General features: G+C 32.3%; 1 protein-coding gene across 1 annotated transcript; it reads right to left on the bottom strand.

The window, feature by feature from the left end:
• Window positions 1–15,875: 15,875 nt before the first annotated feature.
• Window positions 15,876–19,685, bottom strand: Smp_069720 (cadherin, putative; the record flags this gene model as incomplete). Its single annotated transcript, XM_018798009.1, has 1 exon — window positions 15,876–19,685. The coding sequence occupies one exon, from the start codon at window positions 19,683–19,685 to the stop codon at window positions 15,876–15,878; it is 3,810 nt and encodes a 1,269-aa protein (XP_018646755.1).
• Between the last annotated feature and the right edge of the window lie 559 nt (window positions 19,686–20,244).

Genomic DNA, 20,244 nt, shown 5'->3' with positions numbered 1-20,244 from the left:
CACAATAGGACGAAACGGCCGTCCAGTGCTTCCAGGTTTTCCATGGTGGTCTATCTTCAATTGACTCATGACTTTAACTATATAAAATTACTAAAATCCCCACAAAACCCCTTCTGATAATGTTCTCTCTATTGTTCGCCGTCCACCACTTAATTCATTTTCAATCCACTTTAGTGTTGATTTTCTTCTCTATTCATATCACTTTTTAATCAGTAAATTTATATGATCTTCATTCATTCATCATCACCATTATGTGTAGTTGCTTTAAATATCACTAATTATCAAATTTATAGTTTACCCTATTCACACACCCACACATAATAAAACAGAAACAAAATTAGGAGGTGAGAAGCAGACGATCACAACTTTGCATAAACATACATTTATCCTTATTTAATAGATAAATTTTCTTCTTTACATGAAGAATTTTGATCTCGACATTCATCGATTGTAATTACATTAATTGAATAAAAAAAAAGGTTTAAAATATTGTTAAGTCAAAGTGATTGTACCATTAAGATGTTTGTCTCTGTACAAGTTGTTGTTGTTGTTGTCTGTTTGTTTGTTTGTTCATTTACTTTTTTTCCAATCGCACGCGTGCACTCATTTGAATTAAATAATTTATCCTAAAAAGAACCACTGCCCTCCCCTTCACAACTATGTGGAGGGGGGGGGCAGTGGTTCTTTTTTTTTCATTTGAAAGTCTGTTTTCTAGTTTCATCACTAATCATTCATTTATTTTTTTTTGTCCATTAGTGTATAGTTTGATATGGTTGCTTCAATTTCATTATGTTAAATATTCAGGTTGTATTGTGTTTTTTTCCTTTATCTTTGTATGTATGGCGGGAAAGGTTTGATGAAGTGAGGTTCTTTTTGTTGTTGATTGGATCTAACTGGTAACTGAGACATAGTTACTGTTTGTAGAATTATATAAATGAAATGGATGAATGAATGAATAAAGATTTTTCTTTACGCTTTTTTGTATTTTTGTTTAAATGTGTGGTAACTTTTTTTTCAATTTTTAAAAAAAAATAAATAATGACAAGAAAAATGAAAGTTTAAGGAGATTAACACTTTATATCCTTTAATAATACACTACATATAACCAAGTATAGGTAAATGTATATGTGTATGTATGTTTATGTGTGTATGTATGTAAATGTACATATATTACCCATGGATGAGTATTAAGTGTATGGTGTATATGATTATGGTGTATGTGTACCCATATGTTAGTTTGTTTGTTTATTCAATCTGTAAGTTATCCATCATCACTTCAATTCGACTATTATTATTATTATTATTATTATTACTAGTTCTAGTATTTGTTTGTATAGTCGTCTTTGGGTGTCTTGGTGTGTGTGTGTGTATGTGTAAATGAAAATTAATGGAATATATCAACTTCTCAAACAATCAAATCTAATGTATAATTAAAAGAATTAGAAATCTTTTTATGAGAATAAAAATAAACAGATCTGTTTGTTAGATTGTTATCATTAAAACCAATGATAAAGTAGGTTATATGAAGTTGGAAAGTAATGATAGACCTAGGTTTCTGTTATAAACGATAGGATACTTATTATAACTCTAGGGTTTCTTGTTATAACAGTCCTTTTAGTTTTTACACGTATATGGGACGGTAATTTACCTTAGACGAATATCTATACTAGACTTCCACCTAGTGTCTATTCTCTACAGGACTTCAACATAACTCAGATCAAGAACATGAGATTAGCCTGACTAGAACGTCAATATATTTCCACATCAAAACCCGACACAATCCAACAACAACAAACAGTCAGTTCATAATAATAAGGATAGGGGAATATATATAACACATATAACACCTGTCAGACTATCTACATATTTGACTCAGCAAAACAACCAATCATTATCATTCTCACCCACACATCAGTTTCGTGTTATTTGACACTTTTCAATAATGTGTAACTATAATTTTAAAAGGATCTGAACTCTGTTTGGGGTTTGAACTCATTCCATCGAGTTCCGAATTCTTAGGCGTAGTCATTAAGCTATTATTAGTGCTACATTTGACTTCCTGTAGAACTGAGATATTTAGAATTGATTGATCACTGGATAGCGACAATTGTCATGTTTATCTAATACTTCTCATTGATGACGGAATTCTATCAATTCGTATCATTCCTGTATATTTCTAGAATTATATCATTCTTAAATTTTGTATGAATTACTGTGATTGGACGGGTCTTTATAGTCAACCTCTAACATGATATTCAACTTGTTGATAAAACTAAGAGTAGTGTTAATAGGAGACCAGTTATGTTGTAAAAATTTAGCTGATTGGTCTGTTATTCTTTTCCTGCCAACTAGATTGGAAAACAGGATAAGGAAAGTTCCAGTAAAGATTTTCCAGACTACTGAACTTCAACAAGCAAGTACACGGCACTTAAGCTGTTTAATTTACAGTGAGCAAAATAATTTCGTAGTTAAATCTTATAATAAACCGGCTGTACTCAAGAAAGTAAATGAACAGGTTACTAATTTACTTAGGTACAATTCATACATTCATTACAAACTTTGAGGTAACATATACTTAGAAAAGCTGGCAGACACGTTATTATTCTACTTATGTACGGGTACGCTAGGAACTCGTCTATCCGTAAGCTTTTTAACGTCCCAAAATCGTTGGAAGCAATAATATGTACACCAGTATAAGATATAGATATATAAAATCGCAAGTATGTGTTGATCGATAAATGAAATTAACGTTTCCATCAATTACAAGTTTATTTACGCTGATCAGACCAAACAACCTCTGCATTTAATAACACAACTGACTTCTAACTATGACTGAATATCCATAAAAAACCCTTTCTGAGAATATTAAATTACCGCTGTATGTTGAAGATCGACTCCTTCACTCTCACAGTTACATCCAACACTGGTTTTTAAAAGACTTAATGGACCTTCCTTAAGATAATACAGTCAGGAAACAAAAAGAATAATTTATTTCTTCAGTCCATCACTAATAAACTTTGATTTCGATCTTTTCGTTATTACGACAGTGTGAAGGACTAGACTTATCTCCATCAGTTTTAGTAGGGGTGGTTAACGCGATCTGCAACCAGCCACCTATGCTATTTCATGGAACTAGGTTTCATTATCACCGGTGTGCCTCAAAGAGGTGTAAGTCGGACTTTTCCCCAGTATATAAAATTAAGTCGATAGAAATACTAAAATATTCTTAAGATGAATTATGGAAAATTATTGGTGAACGGAAGTATCAAATTTTTTCTTAACATTCAGTGAACAAACTGAAGATTTGTCGGTATGGATTTGTGAAAAATGTTGGACTTCATTGAAATCTTGAACTGATTGAAGTTAGACCACTGTTGAAAAACTGGAAGCATTGAATCGCCGTTTTGTTCTAGTATGGGACTCCTCAGCAGTGCACATTCATGACCTAACTGACATCGATTCACGACTTTAACGATATTCAACAATTTCCATAATCTCATACTGACAACTACCATGTTGTCACACACTAGTGACTAGTTTCGAGAGAAAATGTCCGGAGTTCTAGTTAGAAAGAGTAACCAATGGAGCTAAACCGTGTCGGTTGTGAGGCAGTTACTTACCGAAGACAATCGGAGATGGTCGCTCAATATTGTGAATTGATTAAAGTCATGTATTGAAACCGTTGAACTCCGTCGTCTGAGCGCGAGATCAAAGGCCCTGGATTCGAGTCCCGAGTGATATGTCGAGAATGCACACTCCTGAGGAGTCCTATACTAGAAATAAACGAATGTCCATTCCTCTCAAATTTCCAATGGTAGAATACCCCAGATCGGATCATGATTTTAATGAAATAAAAGGTTGTAAACCAGTTTTTTAATGAAGTTCTGTGTCCTTTGCTTGAGATTGATATTAATGAATTCATTGATTCATATGTAGTTCAATTGTAAATTTCTTTTGAACGAATCTCATGTAATCTACAATTTAATTTTATTACAAATCTACACAACCTATGTCTTTCCACTCCTCCTTTTCTCAATATATTCTCAATCTTCAGTCTTTTTCACTATTATTATTATTATTTCGAACCATTTGTAATTCATGTTGATAATTTCATTTCATTGTGCTAATATCCCATAAAAAATTGAGCCAAAATAAATTTGTTCTTATCAGTATGGGTCTGTGGAGATTATTATGATTTTGATTGAGATCATGGATCAACTGATGTTTGACCACCATTGAAAACTTGGAAGCACTGGACAACTGTTTCGTCCCATTGTGGGACCCCTCGGCAGTGTGCATCCATGATCCCGCTCGCGGGATTCGAACCCAAGGCCTTCAGTCTCCTCCACAAACGCTTAGCTGTGTCAGGTAGAGACAAGTATCTACCTCAGTACAATGGAAGATGGTCGCTCAGTTTGGTGGATTGGTTGAGGTTAGAGATTAACGTCGTTGGATGGAGGTCGGCTCATTGATCTAGAGGTTGAGCGTTCGCGCATGAGATCTATAGGTCCTGGGTTCGCGTGCCGTGTGTGGGATCGTGGATGCTCACTGCCGAGGAGTCCCGTACTAAGACGAAACGGGCGTCTAGTGCTTCCAAGTTTTCAATGTTGGTCTAACATCAATCGGTTCATGATCTCAATCAAAAACATAAAACTTTTTCTGGCTTTACGTTGTTTATGGATGAACTGCTCACACAAATCCCAAGTAACCCGATTCGATGTTATGAAAAACAATTAGTGCTTACAATCACTGAAATTTTACAGGCTCTCTGAATGAAGTAGTTGGCGGACATATGGTTGGTAATATTGATTTAGTAAGAAATGTCTTATTTCGTAGAATATACAACAGGTAATTGAAAAATACTATCTATTTGAATACGGTTGATGATGCCGAGCAATTTCCGGAAATGTAATTAATATGTAACGTTGATCGGTAAATGAAATTAACGTATCCATCAATTACAAGTTCACTTACGCTGATCAGAGCAAACAACCTCTGCACTTAATAACATAAATGACTTCCAATTATGACTGAATATCCTGTCTCCAAAAAAGACCCCAATCAGTTGACGAAGATAGCAAAGCTGACCTACTTTCTGGTATTACGTCTTAAAAACTCAGGATTATATACATCAATCATAATTTAAACACAAATAGGTGATGAGCGCAATGAAAACTAAGCAATAGGTTAACAATTGATTTACAATAATTTAAGGATAGTAGAAATCAATGAAACCGTTCCTCATTGTATCATGAATTCCTTCGTAAGATACAATTAACCAACATTTAATGAAATTTCAATCCAAAGAATAAATAGTATGTTTTATATGTTACAAATATGGTACTAAACAATCACAATAATAGATAATCAGTATGGAGTTTGTTGTGGTTCCGATGACAAGCATATAGAAAAATCACGTACCATCTCAAGTTCAGACGGTAGGATGGAAATTATAAGGCACAATATTGGAGGAAGTCCGTTATTCAACTACTCAATGATCTCAACCAACATGTATTTGTTTTGGTTAGCAAGACAATCGCATATGTACCTATGATTTTTGTGCAATCTAATTCTGTTTGATAATTAAACCTTCCTACTCATGAAATTCAGATAGTCAATCATTAAACAGGTTAAACACAATAGAAAATACAAGAATACTATCAGTGTTTCTTACGATAAAAAGATATCCTAATTATAAATAAGGGAGACAGTAATAAGATAAAAGGTAGGACATGTAAATCACAATGTATGTACATGAAATTCTGTAAAATTAATGAGTGAGATTGGCGTATTCAACATCTACTTGTAAATTAAGAACACTGTATAATTACAGATAATTTAAACTATTCATTCTCTTCCCTTTAATATCATCCGATCTTTCTCTCTACGTTATTTTGTTAGCTGAGTAATTTTCACTTCAATGCTTTCCACTCTCTTACTATGGTGTGTAAATATAATCAGTTAATTCTAGTCTTTCACATAACTTGATGTTAACATATTGTACAAGACAGGATAGGTACTGTTTAAGGGCCATGGAATGAGAAACAAGCTGGAATTATGTATCGAGCCAAGGTTAAGGGTCCCATTTTCCCGTCAGTCTGGAAACACTCTAAGTAGTTACAGGCTGTAAATACTATTGTGGGTCTTTTGACTGCACAAATCTCTAGACGGACTTGTTTTTCATCTTTCTCAACAGTTGCTTGATTAACCATTAAAGATGTGAAAGTAACGGAATGAGACAACAGAACACAACAGGTTATTACAGTATGAAAAAGATTGGTGGTTTTGCAGTTGACATATTCTCCTTTAATTCGGAGCACTGCTCCAATTATGTTGCTTTTGATAACTGGGTAGTATCGTCAGTCCCCACATATAAATATATTATGACTCAAAACTGAGTTTATATAAATGATTTGTTATAACATGACCTTCGATACTTTCGAATAACCAACGATTAGGAGGTTTTCTTTAATACTTAACAAGATCTACGCGAGCGATAAAGGAGAGATGATTAACCCAAAACAGTCCAAAAGTAATCTTCCAGCTTATTACGAAGTGAATTCAGGAACTCAATAATAAGTTTTATATTCGACGAAGTCAAAACTTTAATAGAAAAACTTTGTTTTTACAGTGACATATATAATTTTAAGACACATTAGAAACAGCCATCTATAGACTAGAACAATCAATCAGTTGACAGAGAAATTTTGTGAAGAAATACGACTTAAATAACAGTTACCACCGACTTTCTTCACATGTCAGAACTATTGTTAACTAACAATAACAATCGAACTCGATAACTGGTGAATTATCTAACGATAAACCTTTGTAACTAACAAGTAAGTTACTCTTATATGAGATTACTTACTAAAATTCCATTTAGTTAAATCACCAATTTCGATGGAGTTTCGTTCTCTGAGCTGGATGGTTCGGTCGTGAAGTTTTCATCGTTATTCTGAACGACATCATCAACACAAGCTTCAGGTAGAAGTGAAGTGTTCGAATTTCTCCCCATATAGTTCACAGCTTGTCCTGTAGACCTCGATGTTGACTGGTCCTTCTTGACCTTAAACCAGTCAATTTTATTTCTTCGTTTTGGTTGTACCTCTTATTGGTTTGATTTTTCGTCCCATGTTTGTCCATAACTTTCCTATTTAGTTGACCTCTAATTAGCGGTCAAACTCCATGACATGTCCTCACTTATATCAATGCACGTGGACAACTGCAGACACAAATGGACTGGTAAACGGGGAAGTCTTGGATAGAGGCAATTCCAGAAACACCAGAGAGTTTTGAGAAGATTGGCACTCAAGTCAATCATCAATCCACAAGCACATTGAAATCAATCCAATTTATCAAAGAATCAGAAAAACTATGGGCAATTAAAGGACCAAAAATCAAACCAATGAGAGATACAATCAAAACAAAGAAGTAAAAAATAACAGGTTAAAGCTCAACAATAACCGGTCAAGATTGAGGTTTACAGGACAAGTTGTGAATCATATATGAAGAGATTTGAACACTTCACTTCTACCTGAAGTTTGTACTGATTATTTCGTTCAGAATAACGATGAAAACTTCACGACCAAATCATCCAGTTCAGAGAACAAAACACCATCAAAATCATCCATTGAGCTACAAATCTTCTCCACCATCTTAAATCACCAATTTCCATAACAATGTAACGTTTAGTGATAAATTTAAAGATATTTTGATAAAAGAACTGGGTGTTAAATTTTAAATTTAAAATGTTTCATTCTATCTTTCTATATAAGAAGAAAAACTATTTACTTTCAGTATCAAGAATTCTGAAGAAACAAAAAAAAGAAAAATAGAAATATAAACTCATTTTACCTATAAATTTGTGGATCATAAAAGTTACACATGTTTAACACCATTTAACATGTGACACGGACAAACACAAACACACACACACCCACATACACATACGTAAACTTACATAGACAGTAGCTTACTAATTGATTGTTTAAATAATCCAGTTCGGACAGTGTAACACTTAATATTAACAAAAATTGTACCGAATTATTTATTTATTTGTTTAATTATTTATTTACAAACTAGATGGAAGACACAGTCACCAAATTGAATTTGTGCCTTGATAAAAAAGAATCTTTAATTTTATTTTTAAAAAAATAGTCAGGGATGAATCTTTATTTGGTTATTTATTTGTGACATTGCAAAACTTATCATTGTTCATTAATATTTTAAATTTTAACCAAAAAATTGGAGGTAATTTTAAAACTGTAAACATTTACCAGTAAAAATAACCAATCAAATAGTTGACTGATATAAAGTTTTTGATTAACCAATAGAAATACAGATATGTTGTGCGTAAAATTTTTATTCAAAATGAACCAATCAAAATCTAGTTTGGATTATTGAATATAGTGGGTGTTTTGTGCAATTATATTTATTTTATTGTAATGCACATAATTGAAAATGTTTGAATGAAATACAACTTCATACTGATAATTACCATGTGCTCACTAGTGACTGGGTTTCGTGAGGGAATTTTCGGAGATCTAGTAAGAAACCGTAACCATTGGAACTAATCCATATCACTTAAAGACAGCTATCTACCTCAGACAATGGAAGATGGTCGCACAATTTCATGGATTGGTTGAAGTTAGAAATTAACACCGTTGGATGACGGTCGGCTAAGTGGTCTAGTAGGTTAAGCATTCACGCGCGAGACCGATAGATCCTGAGTTCGAGTATCGTGTGTGGAATCGTGGATGCGCACTACTGAGTTGTCCCACGATAGGACAAAACGGTTGTGTAGTGCTTCCAAGTTTCCCATGGTGATCTAGTTTTAATTGACTGATGAATTCAACTATAAAATTACTAAAATCTCCACAAAACCCCTCTGTGATTATAATCAAAAAAGGACTTAAACTCTTAAATATGTAAAAACTTATTTCTTGGCAAAAAGAATAATAAAATCGAAAGGTAATATAGAAGGGGTATTGTGGAGATTTAGTATTTATCATAGTTAAAAGCGTGAGTCAATTGAAGCTAGACCACCATGGAAAACCTGGAAACACTGGACGGCCGTTTCGTCCTACTGTGGGACTCCTCAGCAGTACGCATCCACGAACCCGCTCTCGCGAGATTCGAACCCAGGACCTACCAGTCTCGAGCCGAAGCCCTTAACCGATAGACCACTGAGCTGGTATCCAACGGTGTTAATGTCTAACTTCAACTGATCCACGAAGTTGAGCAACCATTCACCAATTGTCTTCAGTGAGTTCCTATCTCACAACAGACGTGGTTTTGAACTAAGTACTAAGTTAAATACATTTTCAGATACAAAACAATCTAATCTAAATTCTAAACTGTAATTAAAATCACAAACATACAATACAAAAACTGAAATGAAATTGTCGGTAAAATACATAAAAGATAATCATATATGATAATCAGGATAAATCTACGTAAAGTTGGCTGAATGAAATTACGGTAACAAAACAGAATTATTAACCAATCATAGATTATATAATGCACGAAATGATATAAATTACTTAATAGATAGTAAATTGAGATTAATAAATTGATTGCATGAATTGTTTCATTCTATTTGGAACATGTCAATGGATGGTGTACCTACATTCTTGGGGACGTGAACCTGTGGTGTATGCTATCGATGTCGACAGATATAAGTGGTGTGTATCATCAATAGACAGTGAAATGCTTGGAAGCAGATGGTTAAGAAGATTGAAGAAAAGAGAAAGAGAACAGAATGATTGGTGTGGGAACGAAGGAACCATGAAGTCTCAGATAATTGATTGACATTTCGCAAATGAAGTATTTACTCTATGGTTTTCAGATTCTATTAAGATATTCTGTAATTTGGTGTTCAAATATATTCGGTTGTCCCAACTTGTGTTCTCGTTCACTACGAACCCAGTAAATTTCACATCAAACACTCAACATGACATTTTATAATTAACTGAATCAATGAATCCAGAGAGTCACTAACTTGTTTAATGTGAATAGAAAAATAAAGAAGTCATGGTAAACAACTGAAGCTAGTTTGGGGAGACATTATATCACTTAATTCAAAGTTTGTAATATATTAAAATTTAGTTTTGAGCCTAGATTATTTTGCAAACAGTACGCTTTCGTTTGATGCATGGTTCACTAATAAACTCATTTCTGTTCCAAAGCTGTTGTAATTTAAATGTAGCAACTGGTACTCTATTTTCCTACGCTAATGTCAAGTTTTGGACATAATCGTATATTCCTAATTGTTCATGTGCTGTGATCATGTTAGTCATCTATCTGTTCATGTATCGCTTTACGCTAATCGGGAATCAGGAATAAATCGAGTAGTGTTCCAGTTGACTCGTCTTCACGCTCGCGAGCTTGTCAACAAATCAGGTGATAGGATAGTTTTCGTCACTCCACTCAAGGCAGTTAGTCTTAATTCGGACTCACACATCTCTAGCTTCAAAATTGAACCAGTCAGTCTATAGTGTCAAGACCATAACTTAGATCGAAATAAGTTCTCTCCTATATATTATTGGGTAGACATTAAATATGTAACCATTTTATACTAACAATAGCAAGTGTTTGGATCATATCGTGATTGATAGCCACAACTAATCTTTGATCGGCATTCATGTGCTTCTTATGTAGTTCGACATAGGAAAAATTACTTGATCTACAAATTTCGCATGTAAAGTACTTTTGTTAAGGTTGATAGTTGCTAATAGTGAGATTTACAATGCATGCTTTGTTATATTTGGTAGTCATTAGCCGAATGTACATTCATCTCAGTGTTTACGTCTGTAATGATCTTCGAGAGTTCAAAAAGTATAGTTCTGGGCTCAAGTCTCAGTCTGAACACTAACACTGAGATTTAGGTTTATCCAGCTGACGAGTCCCGAATAGAACAGAGTTACTGGATTCCACCGACCGTCTCTTTCCAAGCCTAACATAAATTTACACGTTAAGTAATAATTAGACAATTCTCTCAGTAATTAACTATCATTGCTAACATCGATATTTGTGTGTTTAAGTATTAGTTTCAATAATAAATAATCTATTTTAGTAACTCTATTGAAAATATTCTAACATTTCTTATGTATGACTTAACTTGTATCTATGTATCTATGTTTGTGAGTTCAAAATGTAGACATATTTGAGAACAATCAGTTCTTCAGGAGGACGAAACCATACACTTAGTAAATGAATTTGAAATTTCAACCGTAAGGCGGTAGTAAATGTGACGGTTTATGTCAATAAACTGAGATTGGTTTAACAAGTGGACAGAAACCAACAAAGAGAGGTGAATTAAAATTTTCTTTTGAGAAAAAAAATATCATAAATTATGAACAGAATTTTATAGTTGAATTCATGAGTCACTTAAAGCTAGATCACCATGGAAAACCTGGAAGCACTGGATATCCGTTCCTTCCTATCATGGCTGTGCACATCCATGATTCCGCACATGGTACTCAAACCCAGGACCTATCGGTCTCTTGCGCGAACGCTTAACCTCTAGACCACTGAGTCGGCCGTGATCCAACGATGTTAATCTCTAACTTCATTCAATCCACGAAACTACGCCACCATCCACCATTGTATTCAGTGAGGTACTATCTCACACAGACCTGGTTGAATTCCGCTGGTCATGGCTTCTCACTAGAACTTCAGGAAATATCTCTTGAAGCCACTCAATAGTGAGCGTATGGTGATTATTATCAGAAGTGGGGCTTTGTGGAGAGTTTGGTAATTTACTAGTTAAATACATGAGTCAATTAACATGGTAGCGAAAAGTAGATCAGAGAAATTAGAGACAAAACTAATTCAGTCACTGGAACATCGTAAACCTGAAAGAAAATTCCCTATAAACACTGAGCGGTACGTTCATAACTTTTCTAGTGTTACGTTAGACGTAGTACAATTAGAGGCTTTGTCGCTGGGCCCTAGATTTTGTGACTATGGGAATAAAACAAAACAACTTGATACAGATGTGCAGTTTGAAAATTTATTTACACAAACAACAGATTTTGTCCCTACTTCGATCGATGAACTTACTAGGTTTAAGACCACATTGGTGAACATCTGCCAACAATACAAATGTATTAAATATACTGTAAAAAATCAACTTACCAAACAGCATCGAGATGCTTTACATATGCTTAGAAAATATAACACTCTAATCATAAGCAAGCCGGACGAGATGCTTTACATATGCTTAGAAAATATAACACTCTAATCATAAGCAAGCCGGACAAAGGAGGGGGGCTAGTTCTAATGGACAAATCCGATTACATCGATAAGATGAACTCGATTTTGAATAACACGACTAAATTTCAAAAACTCAACGACGTGAAAGACAAATATGAAAACAGAGAAAATGCTGACTAATTCACTCAAGGAATTAAAAAATAAAGGAATACTTACTCCAACTATACACGATTCACTTAAACCCACTAGATCAAACACACTGCGACTCTGTGGTTTACCCAAAGTTCACAAGACGGGTCTTCCTCTTCATCCAGTTTTAGATATTTATAATTCACCTTACCATAAAACTGCAAATTGGCTAGTTCGAATCCTAGATCCCTTACACAAACTAATCGTCAACAGAAGCGTGAAAGATGTTTTCGATTTCATTTCGAAAGTTGAACATATGAACTTAAATGGGAAACGGATGATATCTCTAGATGTTGCTTCCCTGTTCACTAATGTATCGTTAAGTGAGACTATTGACTTTGTGTGCCAACAATTACTTGAAAAACAAATCAATATTGGAATTCCCAAGGTTAGTCTTAAAGAACTACTTCTGAAATATACAATGAATGTCCATTATGTTTTTAATAACACATATTATAGACAAATTGATGGTATAGCGATGGGTTCACCTCTAGGTCCTTTCCTAGAAAATGAACCTCTCAAAGATTTTATCGATTATCTTGACTTCTATTGTCGGTACGTTGATGATACTTTCATTATTGTCGATCAGGAAACTGGAAAAGAAGAAGTACTAGAACTATTTAACAACAAACACCCAGCAATCAAATTTAAATGTGAAGAGGAACTAGATAATAAACTAAATTTCCTTGAAGTTTTGTTAAATAAAAAATCAAACGGTTCTATCAGTATAAGTATGTATAAGTAAAGTTCTTCATCAAGCCGGTTCACACACTTTTTAAGCTTTGTACCCCTTCATTATAAGAGAAGCTTAGTCAAATGTCTGGCAAATAGAGCTACGAAGATATGCTCGGTCGATACAATTGACAAAGAGTTAGAGCTGATACATAATATGTTGATTGAAATGGGTTATCCACAAGGTTTTCTGAAGAAACACTTGCGTGTACCAAACAAGAAAATAGAGATATCAACAGCTAGTAAGAAACCTCTCTTCCTGAAACTGCAATTCAACGGAGATGTAGCTGGTGATGTACTACGGGATAGATTGACTAGAATAGTGAGGAGAACGTTTAATGCAGCCGACCTCTGTCTATCGTACTCGACACGATCTATGGTGATTCCTCAACTAAAGAATAAGTTACCTGGTTATGCCTTTTCTGTGTGTATCTACGAATTCAGCTGCTCCTGTGTAGAAAGCTATATTGGGCGCACTACCAGACAACTGAACCAAAGAGTTAGTGAACACCTCCTTTCGGGGTTCGGAAAAGGTACTGTCAAGGCAATACGGAGCTCGGTTCTTTCACACTTGATTGATAGCGGTCATAAAGTTGATAGAAATCAAGCATTTAAAGTTATTTATCGTATTCCTACTATTTTTCGATATGGGGTTCGATCTTGTCTCTAACACATAGCAGAAGCTATAGGAATTCGAGCCAATAATCCAAGCCTTTGTGTCCATAAGAAAATTGTAACACCCTTATCTCTCCTTTGGCCTTAATAAATGATTTCATTTTTCATACTCTTTCCTCGTTTATTTTTCTTCACCCCCTCCCACCTATTTTTTTCTCAATTATATGTTTCACGGTCCAATTATCTGAACATTTCTTATTGCGTAATTTTATGATTTCTATGGCTGTTATTTCAGTGTTTATATTGTTCTAATCACTGACCTATTTCCCATTATGTAACATTGATTCAAGCCTTTATTATTTTTATCACAACTAGTACACCTGTCATTACACTACCAATTCGTACTTTTACTTATTATGTTCAGTTATGTAATCTATTCCACTGTTATCATTGACTCATAAACTGCCTTGATTGGTTTAATAATTTCGTATATGCATATAAATATTATTGTATATTAAAGTAAAGCCTGATGAGGATCTAATCGAAAACAGTATTGTTCGATTATTTATGCTGTTAAAGCTAGACTACCATAGAAAACTTGAAAGCAGGTTCGTGGATGCATATTGTATACTAGGACGAAACAGCCGTTTAGTGTTTCCAGGTTTACCATGCTGATCTAACCTTAATTGACTCATGAATTCAACTATAAAATTACTAAAATCTTCACAAAAACCCCCTTCTGATAAGAACATAATTATTTTTTCTAGAAAAGCTTATTCAAACTAGTTTACCGAGTGGAATATTTTGATATATATAAATTTCAATTACTAAGATTATTATCAGAAGGGGTTTTTGTGGAGATTTAGTATTTTCATAGTTGGCTGGAGTTAGACATAAACACCGTCGGATGCCGGTCGGCTCAGTGGTTTATCGGTTAAGTGTTCTGGCGCGAGACTGGTAGGTCCTGAGTTCGAATCTCGCAAGGCGAGGTCGTGGATACGCACTGCCACTGAGGAGTCCCACAATAGGACGAAACGGCCGTCCAGTGCTTCCAGGTTTTCCATGGTGGTCTAGCTTCAATTGATTCACGCTTTCAAATATTAAGATCATATTCAACTAAGATTCTTAGATTTAATGTCTTGTACAAACTTGATGCTTAATGTCGATCAAACTACTCATTCAGATTCTGGCGAATATTTCTAAACATTGAAAATATTTCTGTATGTATTGTAATGAGTATTATTCGAATTATGTGTTTAAACAAGTTTTAGGTTTAAATTCACTTAGTATTGTCTGTTTGAATCTTCCCATCGATGTGTTAGGACTGCAACTGGTCAATCTCTAATTGGCCATATGTGCATACTGTGCGTATTGCTTCGATATAGCCTTAATTCTCAAGCATTGTAAGCAAAGATGGATAGTGGCTAGCAGTAGACTCAGTGGCTGAGTGAATAACTCGATGGCGTTTGAAGCGAATGGTACTGGGTTCGAGTCCCAGAGTGAACATCAACTCTGAGATACAGGTACATCCAGATGACGAGTCCCAAATAAGGCGAAACGCGCGTCCTGGACTCCACTGTTAGCCATTATCCACCTTTGCTTACCAAGTTTAAGGTTACTATTATACACGTAAAATTTGTGACAAAGAGAAAGATAAGAAATAAACAAATTTAATTTAGTTTTACACAGCAGAAAATATTTTACATACTGAATTTATCATTCTGACAGAGTCTAATCTCAGAAAGAAAGAGAATACACCATTTTGATAAAGGTAGAATATGTTGATCATTATACAATCCCATTTTCCCTACAGTTACACATATATATGTTAAGTAAAAATCACAGAAAACCTTATTTATTCTATACCTATCCATAGGCAAAATATGTATGACATTGTATACAATTACTCATTGTGTTCATAATTATCCCAATAATGTTTCGTCATCATATTTAGTTCTAACTGACTGAGTATTAATTAGATATTTTTGTTGTTTATAAGTGTTTGTTATCATCAGCATCATCGGTTCCCTCATTGATGAGGTTGACGATGATGATGATGATGTTGTTGTGAGCTGGTCAATAAAATTCTCTTTACTTATCAATGGATTTATTATTTCATACTTTTAATAATGAAGTGTATTATTAAAATATTGATAATTACGATTAGTACTACTACTATTCATATTAGTAGTACTTGTAGTAGTTGTAGTAGTATTAATTATAGTATTCTCATATGATGTCATTAAATTGGTGTAATTAGTTGGATAAAACAAATCATATGGAGCTGATATTCGTTGAAACATTGAATCAACACAGGAATTATCGAATTCATTGACATGAACATGTTCATGACTATACTGACTATCAATATGATTATTATTTTGAGGATATAAATTAGAAGAGATAGATGTTACATTGAATGGATTTGTATTCAATGTTAAATGTTGTTGCTGTTGATTCATTAGATCAGATTGATAAGTTAAATTCATTGGATTATATTTATAATAATCATTTTTATTACTTATTGTATTATGATTACTACTACTACTATTATTACTTATATTAGTAGTATAATAATCTGAATTGAATGTATCATGTTTTTTCCCAATTATATGATCAATAATTTGATGAAAATAAGTTTTTCTTAATTTTTTACGTTTTTTCTTTTGAAATTTGATTAAAATTACAAAAATCATAATGATTGATAATATAATGATTAAACTAAATGAGATAATTAAAACAATAATCACTTTGAATTCATTTAACCATAACCATGTTGATTGATTATTAGTTGCTAAGTGACTTATATTCATTAGGTGAGTATTCCTATCAGTTATATTTAATGAATCCATAGAAACTTCTAATTTATTGATTGTTTTAATTGGTAATTGTATAAAGAAATAACCATCTGTATATAATTGTCGATGAATACCTTGATCTTGTACTCGGATAAATGTATAATATTGATAAATTTCTTCTAATTTATCAATATATAACTTTAATTCACCATTTATAGATAAATATAATGAATCTATTGGTAAATTGAATTGATTTCGACCAATTAATTGTTGATATTCATGATTTGGTTCAATAATATACATTTGTAATTTAGCATTATCACCGAAATCAAGATCATATACTTTTAATTGTGATCTAAGTTCAATTGGTGAATTTTGATTAATTTCCCATATTGGTTCAAGTTGATAAATTGTAATTTCTTTATTATAGGGGTATAGCTGTATATTAGTAGATTCAACTACATCATGCCATCTTGGTGCATTATCATTCACATCTGTGACATAAATTTGAATTGTTTGTATCGATGTCAATTTGATTGGATAACCCATATCTTCAAGAATGATTTGTAAATGATAAGTAGTTACTTGTTCTCGATCAATTAAATAATGTTTAGATCTTGATAAACTAATTAAACCACTAGTTGAATCAATTTGAAATAAAGATCTTAATTTATCATGATTATCATTATTCTGATTGAAAAATTGTCTTGTTTTATTTATACTACTAATATATTTTTCAGTAGTAATTTGTGCTAATGTATATTTTATTGTACCATTTAATCCAAAATCTAAATCAATTGCATTTAAAAAACCAATTATATATGAATTAGTTTGATTCATTTGATCATTCTCATTTCCTAGGTATTCATCCCATTCATTTATTGTAAAACCATATAATAAAATATCTTTATTTAGCTTTGGTTCATTATCATTAATATCAGTAATATTGATAATAAGTTCAGTGGTAGCAATACGATTTTGTTTTGTTAAGTTATTATTATCAGATTCTTTAGCGATTAATAAACAGATAAAGTACGATATTTCTTCTCTGTCGATACCATTTGGAGCGGATATCTCACCTGTGAATGAATCAATTTCAAGACGATCACAACCAATTTTATATTTTTCATTTTTAGGTTGTATACTAAACTTCACTTTATTGATAATATCAAGTAATTGAGGTCGTAATAAATTTAATATGGGTTGATTTGATTCTTCAATAATTAATTCATAAGTAATTTGTTCAAAGCACAGATCAATTTGTTGATAATCTGTTACGGTAATTAATAAATTAATTGATGTCGTTAATGCTGATGGACTACCATGATCTTTACAAGTAATAATTATCATAAATGAAGTTAATTTTTGTGTAAAAATTGTTCGATAATCAAGTGTATTATTGATTTTAGAACTGAATAGATCATTTTTATCATTGCTTAAATGATCACCTCTTATGACTTGTAATGTGTACAAATATTGACTAGATATTTGACCATTATTGATTAGATTAATTTTAAAATGGGAATACTTACCCCAGTTATGATTATCATTATAGTCTTCTAGTTTTTGATCACATGTTACTTGACCATTTTCTCCAAGATCTAAATCACTAACAATTATAAAGCCTATATAACTACCAGATTCAATAGTTTCTGAAATTTTAATTTCATTTGATTCTATATCAAATTTATTACAACCAACTTTTTTAATTTGTATCTTTGGTGCATGATTATTAATATCAATAATATTGAATAATAGATGTTTTGAAATTTTATGCATAGGTATACCATTATCATTCACATGAATAGTAATCTCAATTTGTTTTGTTTCATGAGCATGTAATAGCTGATTTAAACGTATTTCACCATTATATGGATTGATTATAAATTGATCAGGAAGATTTGACTGGTCATAATCAGTATCATCCCTTAGGTTATCATTATCATTATGATTACTATCACTGAGATCATGATCATGTATTTCAGTTGGGATCAACTTTTTCCTAAATGAATTTTGTGTTAAACTATAAGTTAAACGTGAATTCTCACCACTATCCATATCAATGGCTTCAACTTTTAATAATAATGTTCCAATCGGTAAATTTTCGGATACATTCATAGAATAATAATTTTCTATTGGGAAAATAAATTTTGGTATATTATCATTCATATCGATGATTGTAATTTTGATTGGTAATATTGCACAATCAGTCGGGGTTGAATAACCAGATTCACATGCAATCAGTTCGATAGAATAATATTGTTTCATCTCATAATCTAATTTATCTTTAATGATTAAACATGGAGTATGATCATCATTTCTTCCATGGATTGATTCATCTTTTAATCGATGATTGTTATTATTGTCATGATATTTACTAATGGAACATGTTACTAAGCCAAAAATTCGATGATAATCAGTTTGATTATCTTTTATAGGATAGTTTAGCTTATATAAAATATTTGTATTTGTCTCAATGGTATCTAAATCATAGGCTTTCATTAAAGGTATTCTTGTACCAAGTGGAATATTTTCTTTTATTGTTACATTAAAATAATCAAACCATTTTGATGAATTGAATTCAATAAATTTTGGACGATTATCATTAATATCTTCAATATAAATCCTGATAGGAATCCAACGTTCATCAGTGGAATTTTTTAAACTTACAAATAAAATTAATTGAATTAAACAATCATAATGTGGAAGATGTACTAATCCATGATTGTTTGAATGAATTGTTGAAAGAGTTTTCGATGATGATGATAACGCAGAAGAAGAATAGGAAGTCATCATAGAAGAGGTAGTAGTATGTACTAAAGGTTTCGGACATATATACTCATAATCAATACGATTTTGTGTAAATAAATCACCAGTTTGTTGATCTAATTTAAAATATTCATTCATTTGTTTAGAATTTAAATCATATGGATTTAATTCAAACTTTCTTAGTTGTTTAATTGAGTGTAACGTGGTTATTCTTGTTGCCAAAGGAGATGAAGTGGTAAATTTGAATTTCTCGTATAATTTCCGAACATCATTAATTAAATTACCAACTAATGTACCACTTGGAAGTTCTTCTTGTATTCTGTATGAAATAAGCATTGTTTTATCATTCTCAAAATAACTTTCCATAGTTACATGATATAAAATTTCGAATAGAATTATAAAAATAATGATATGAATGATCCAAAAGTGTTTATTCCAATTGTAAGGCATTATTCATTACATCATACTTAATCTATTGTGATGTGTATGTATATTCTAGTGTATATGTTATGTAATTAATGAAAGTTGTTTATAGGCCATTAATCCCTTGTGTTTATAAATAATGATTTATTCCATATTATTATTATGATGATGGCCGTTTTTTTCTATTCACACTTCTCAACAATACGATTTTCAAAATACTTTAATTTGATTGGTTAAACATATTTGAGAAATTAACCAACCACAAGTCTCTCAGCTGATTAACAAATAATGACTATAAGTTATTATGAATAAACATGTCTGTAAAAAAAAGAGAAAAAACAAACAAACAAACAGGTGAGACTATTAACTTTAGCTATGAATAAAAACAAATTATATAGAATTTTAAAAGTTAAACTAGAATGGATTTATAAGCAAAGATGGATAGTGGATGGCAGTGGAATCCAGGAAGCGCGTTTCGTCCTATTTGGGACTCGTCAGCTGG

This window comes from Schistosoma mansoni, assembly GCF_000237925.1.
Source record: "Schistosoma mansoni, WGS project CABG00000000 data, supercontig 0160, strain Puerto Rico, whole genome shotgun sequence".
Classification (NCBI taxonomy): Eukaryota; Metazoa; Platyhelminthes; class Trematoda; order Strigeidida; family Schistosomatidae; genus Schistosoma; species Schistosoma mansoni.
This window is presented reverse-complemented; position numbering and strand designations above follow the sequence as displayed.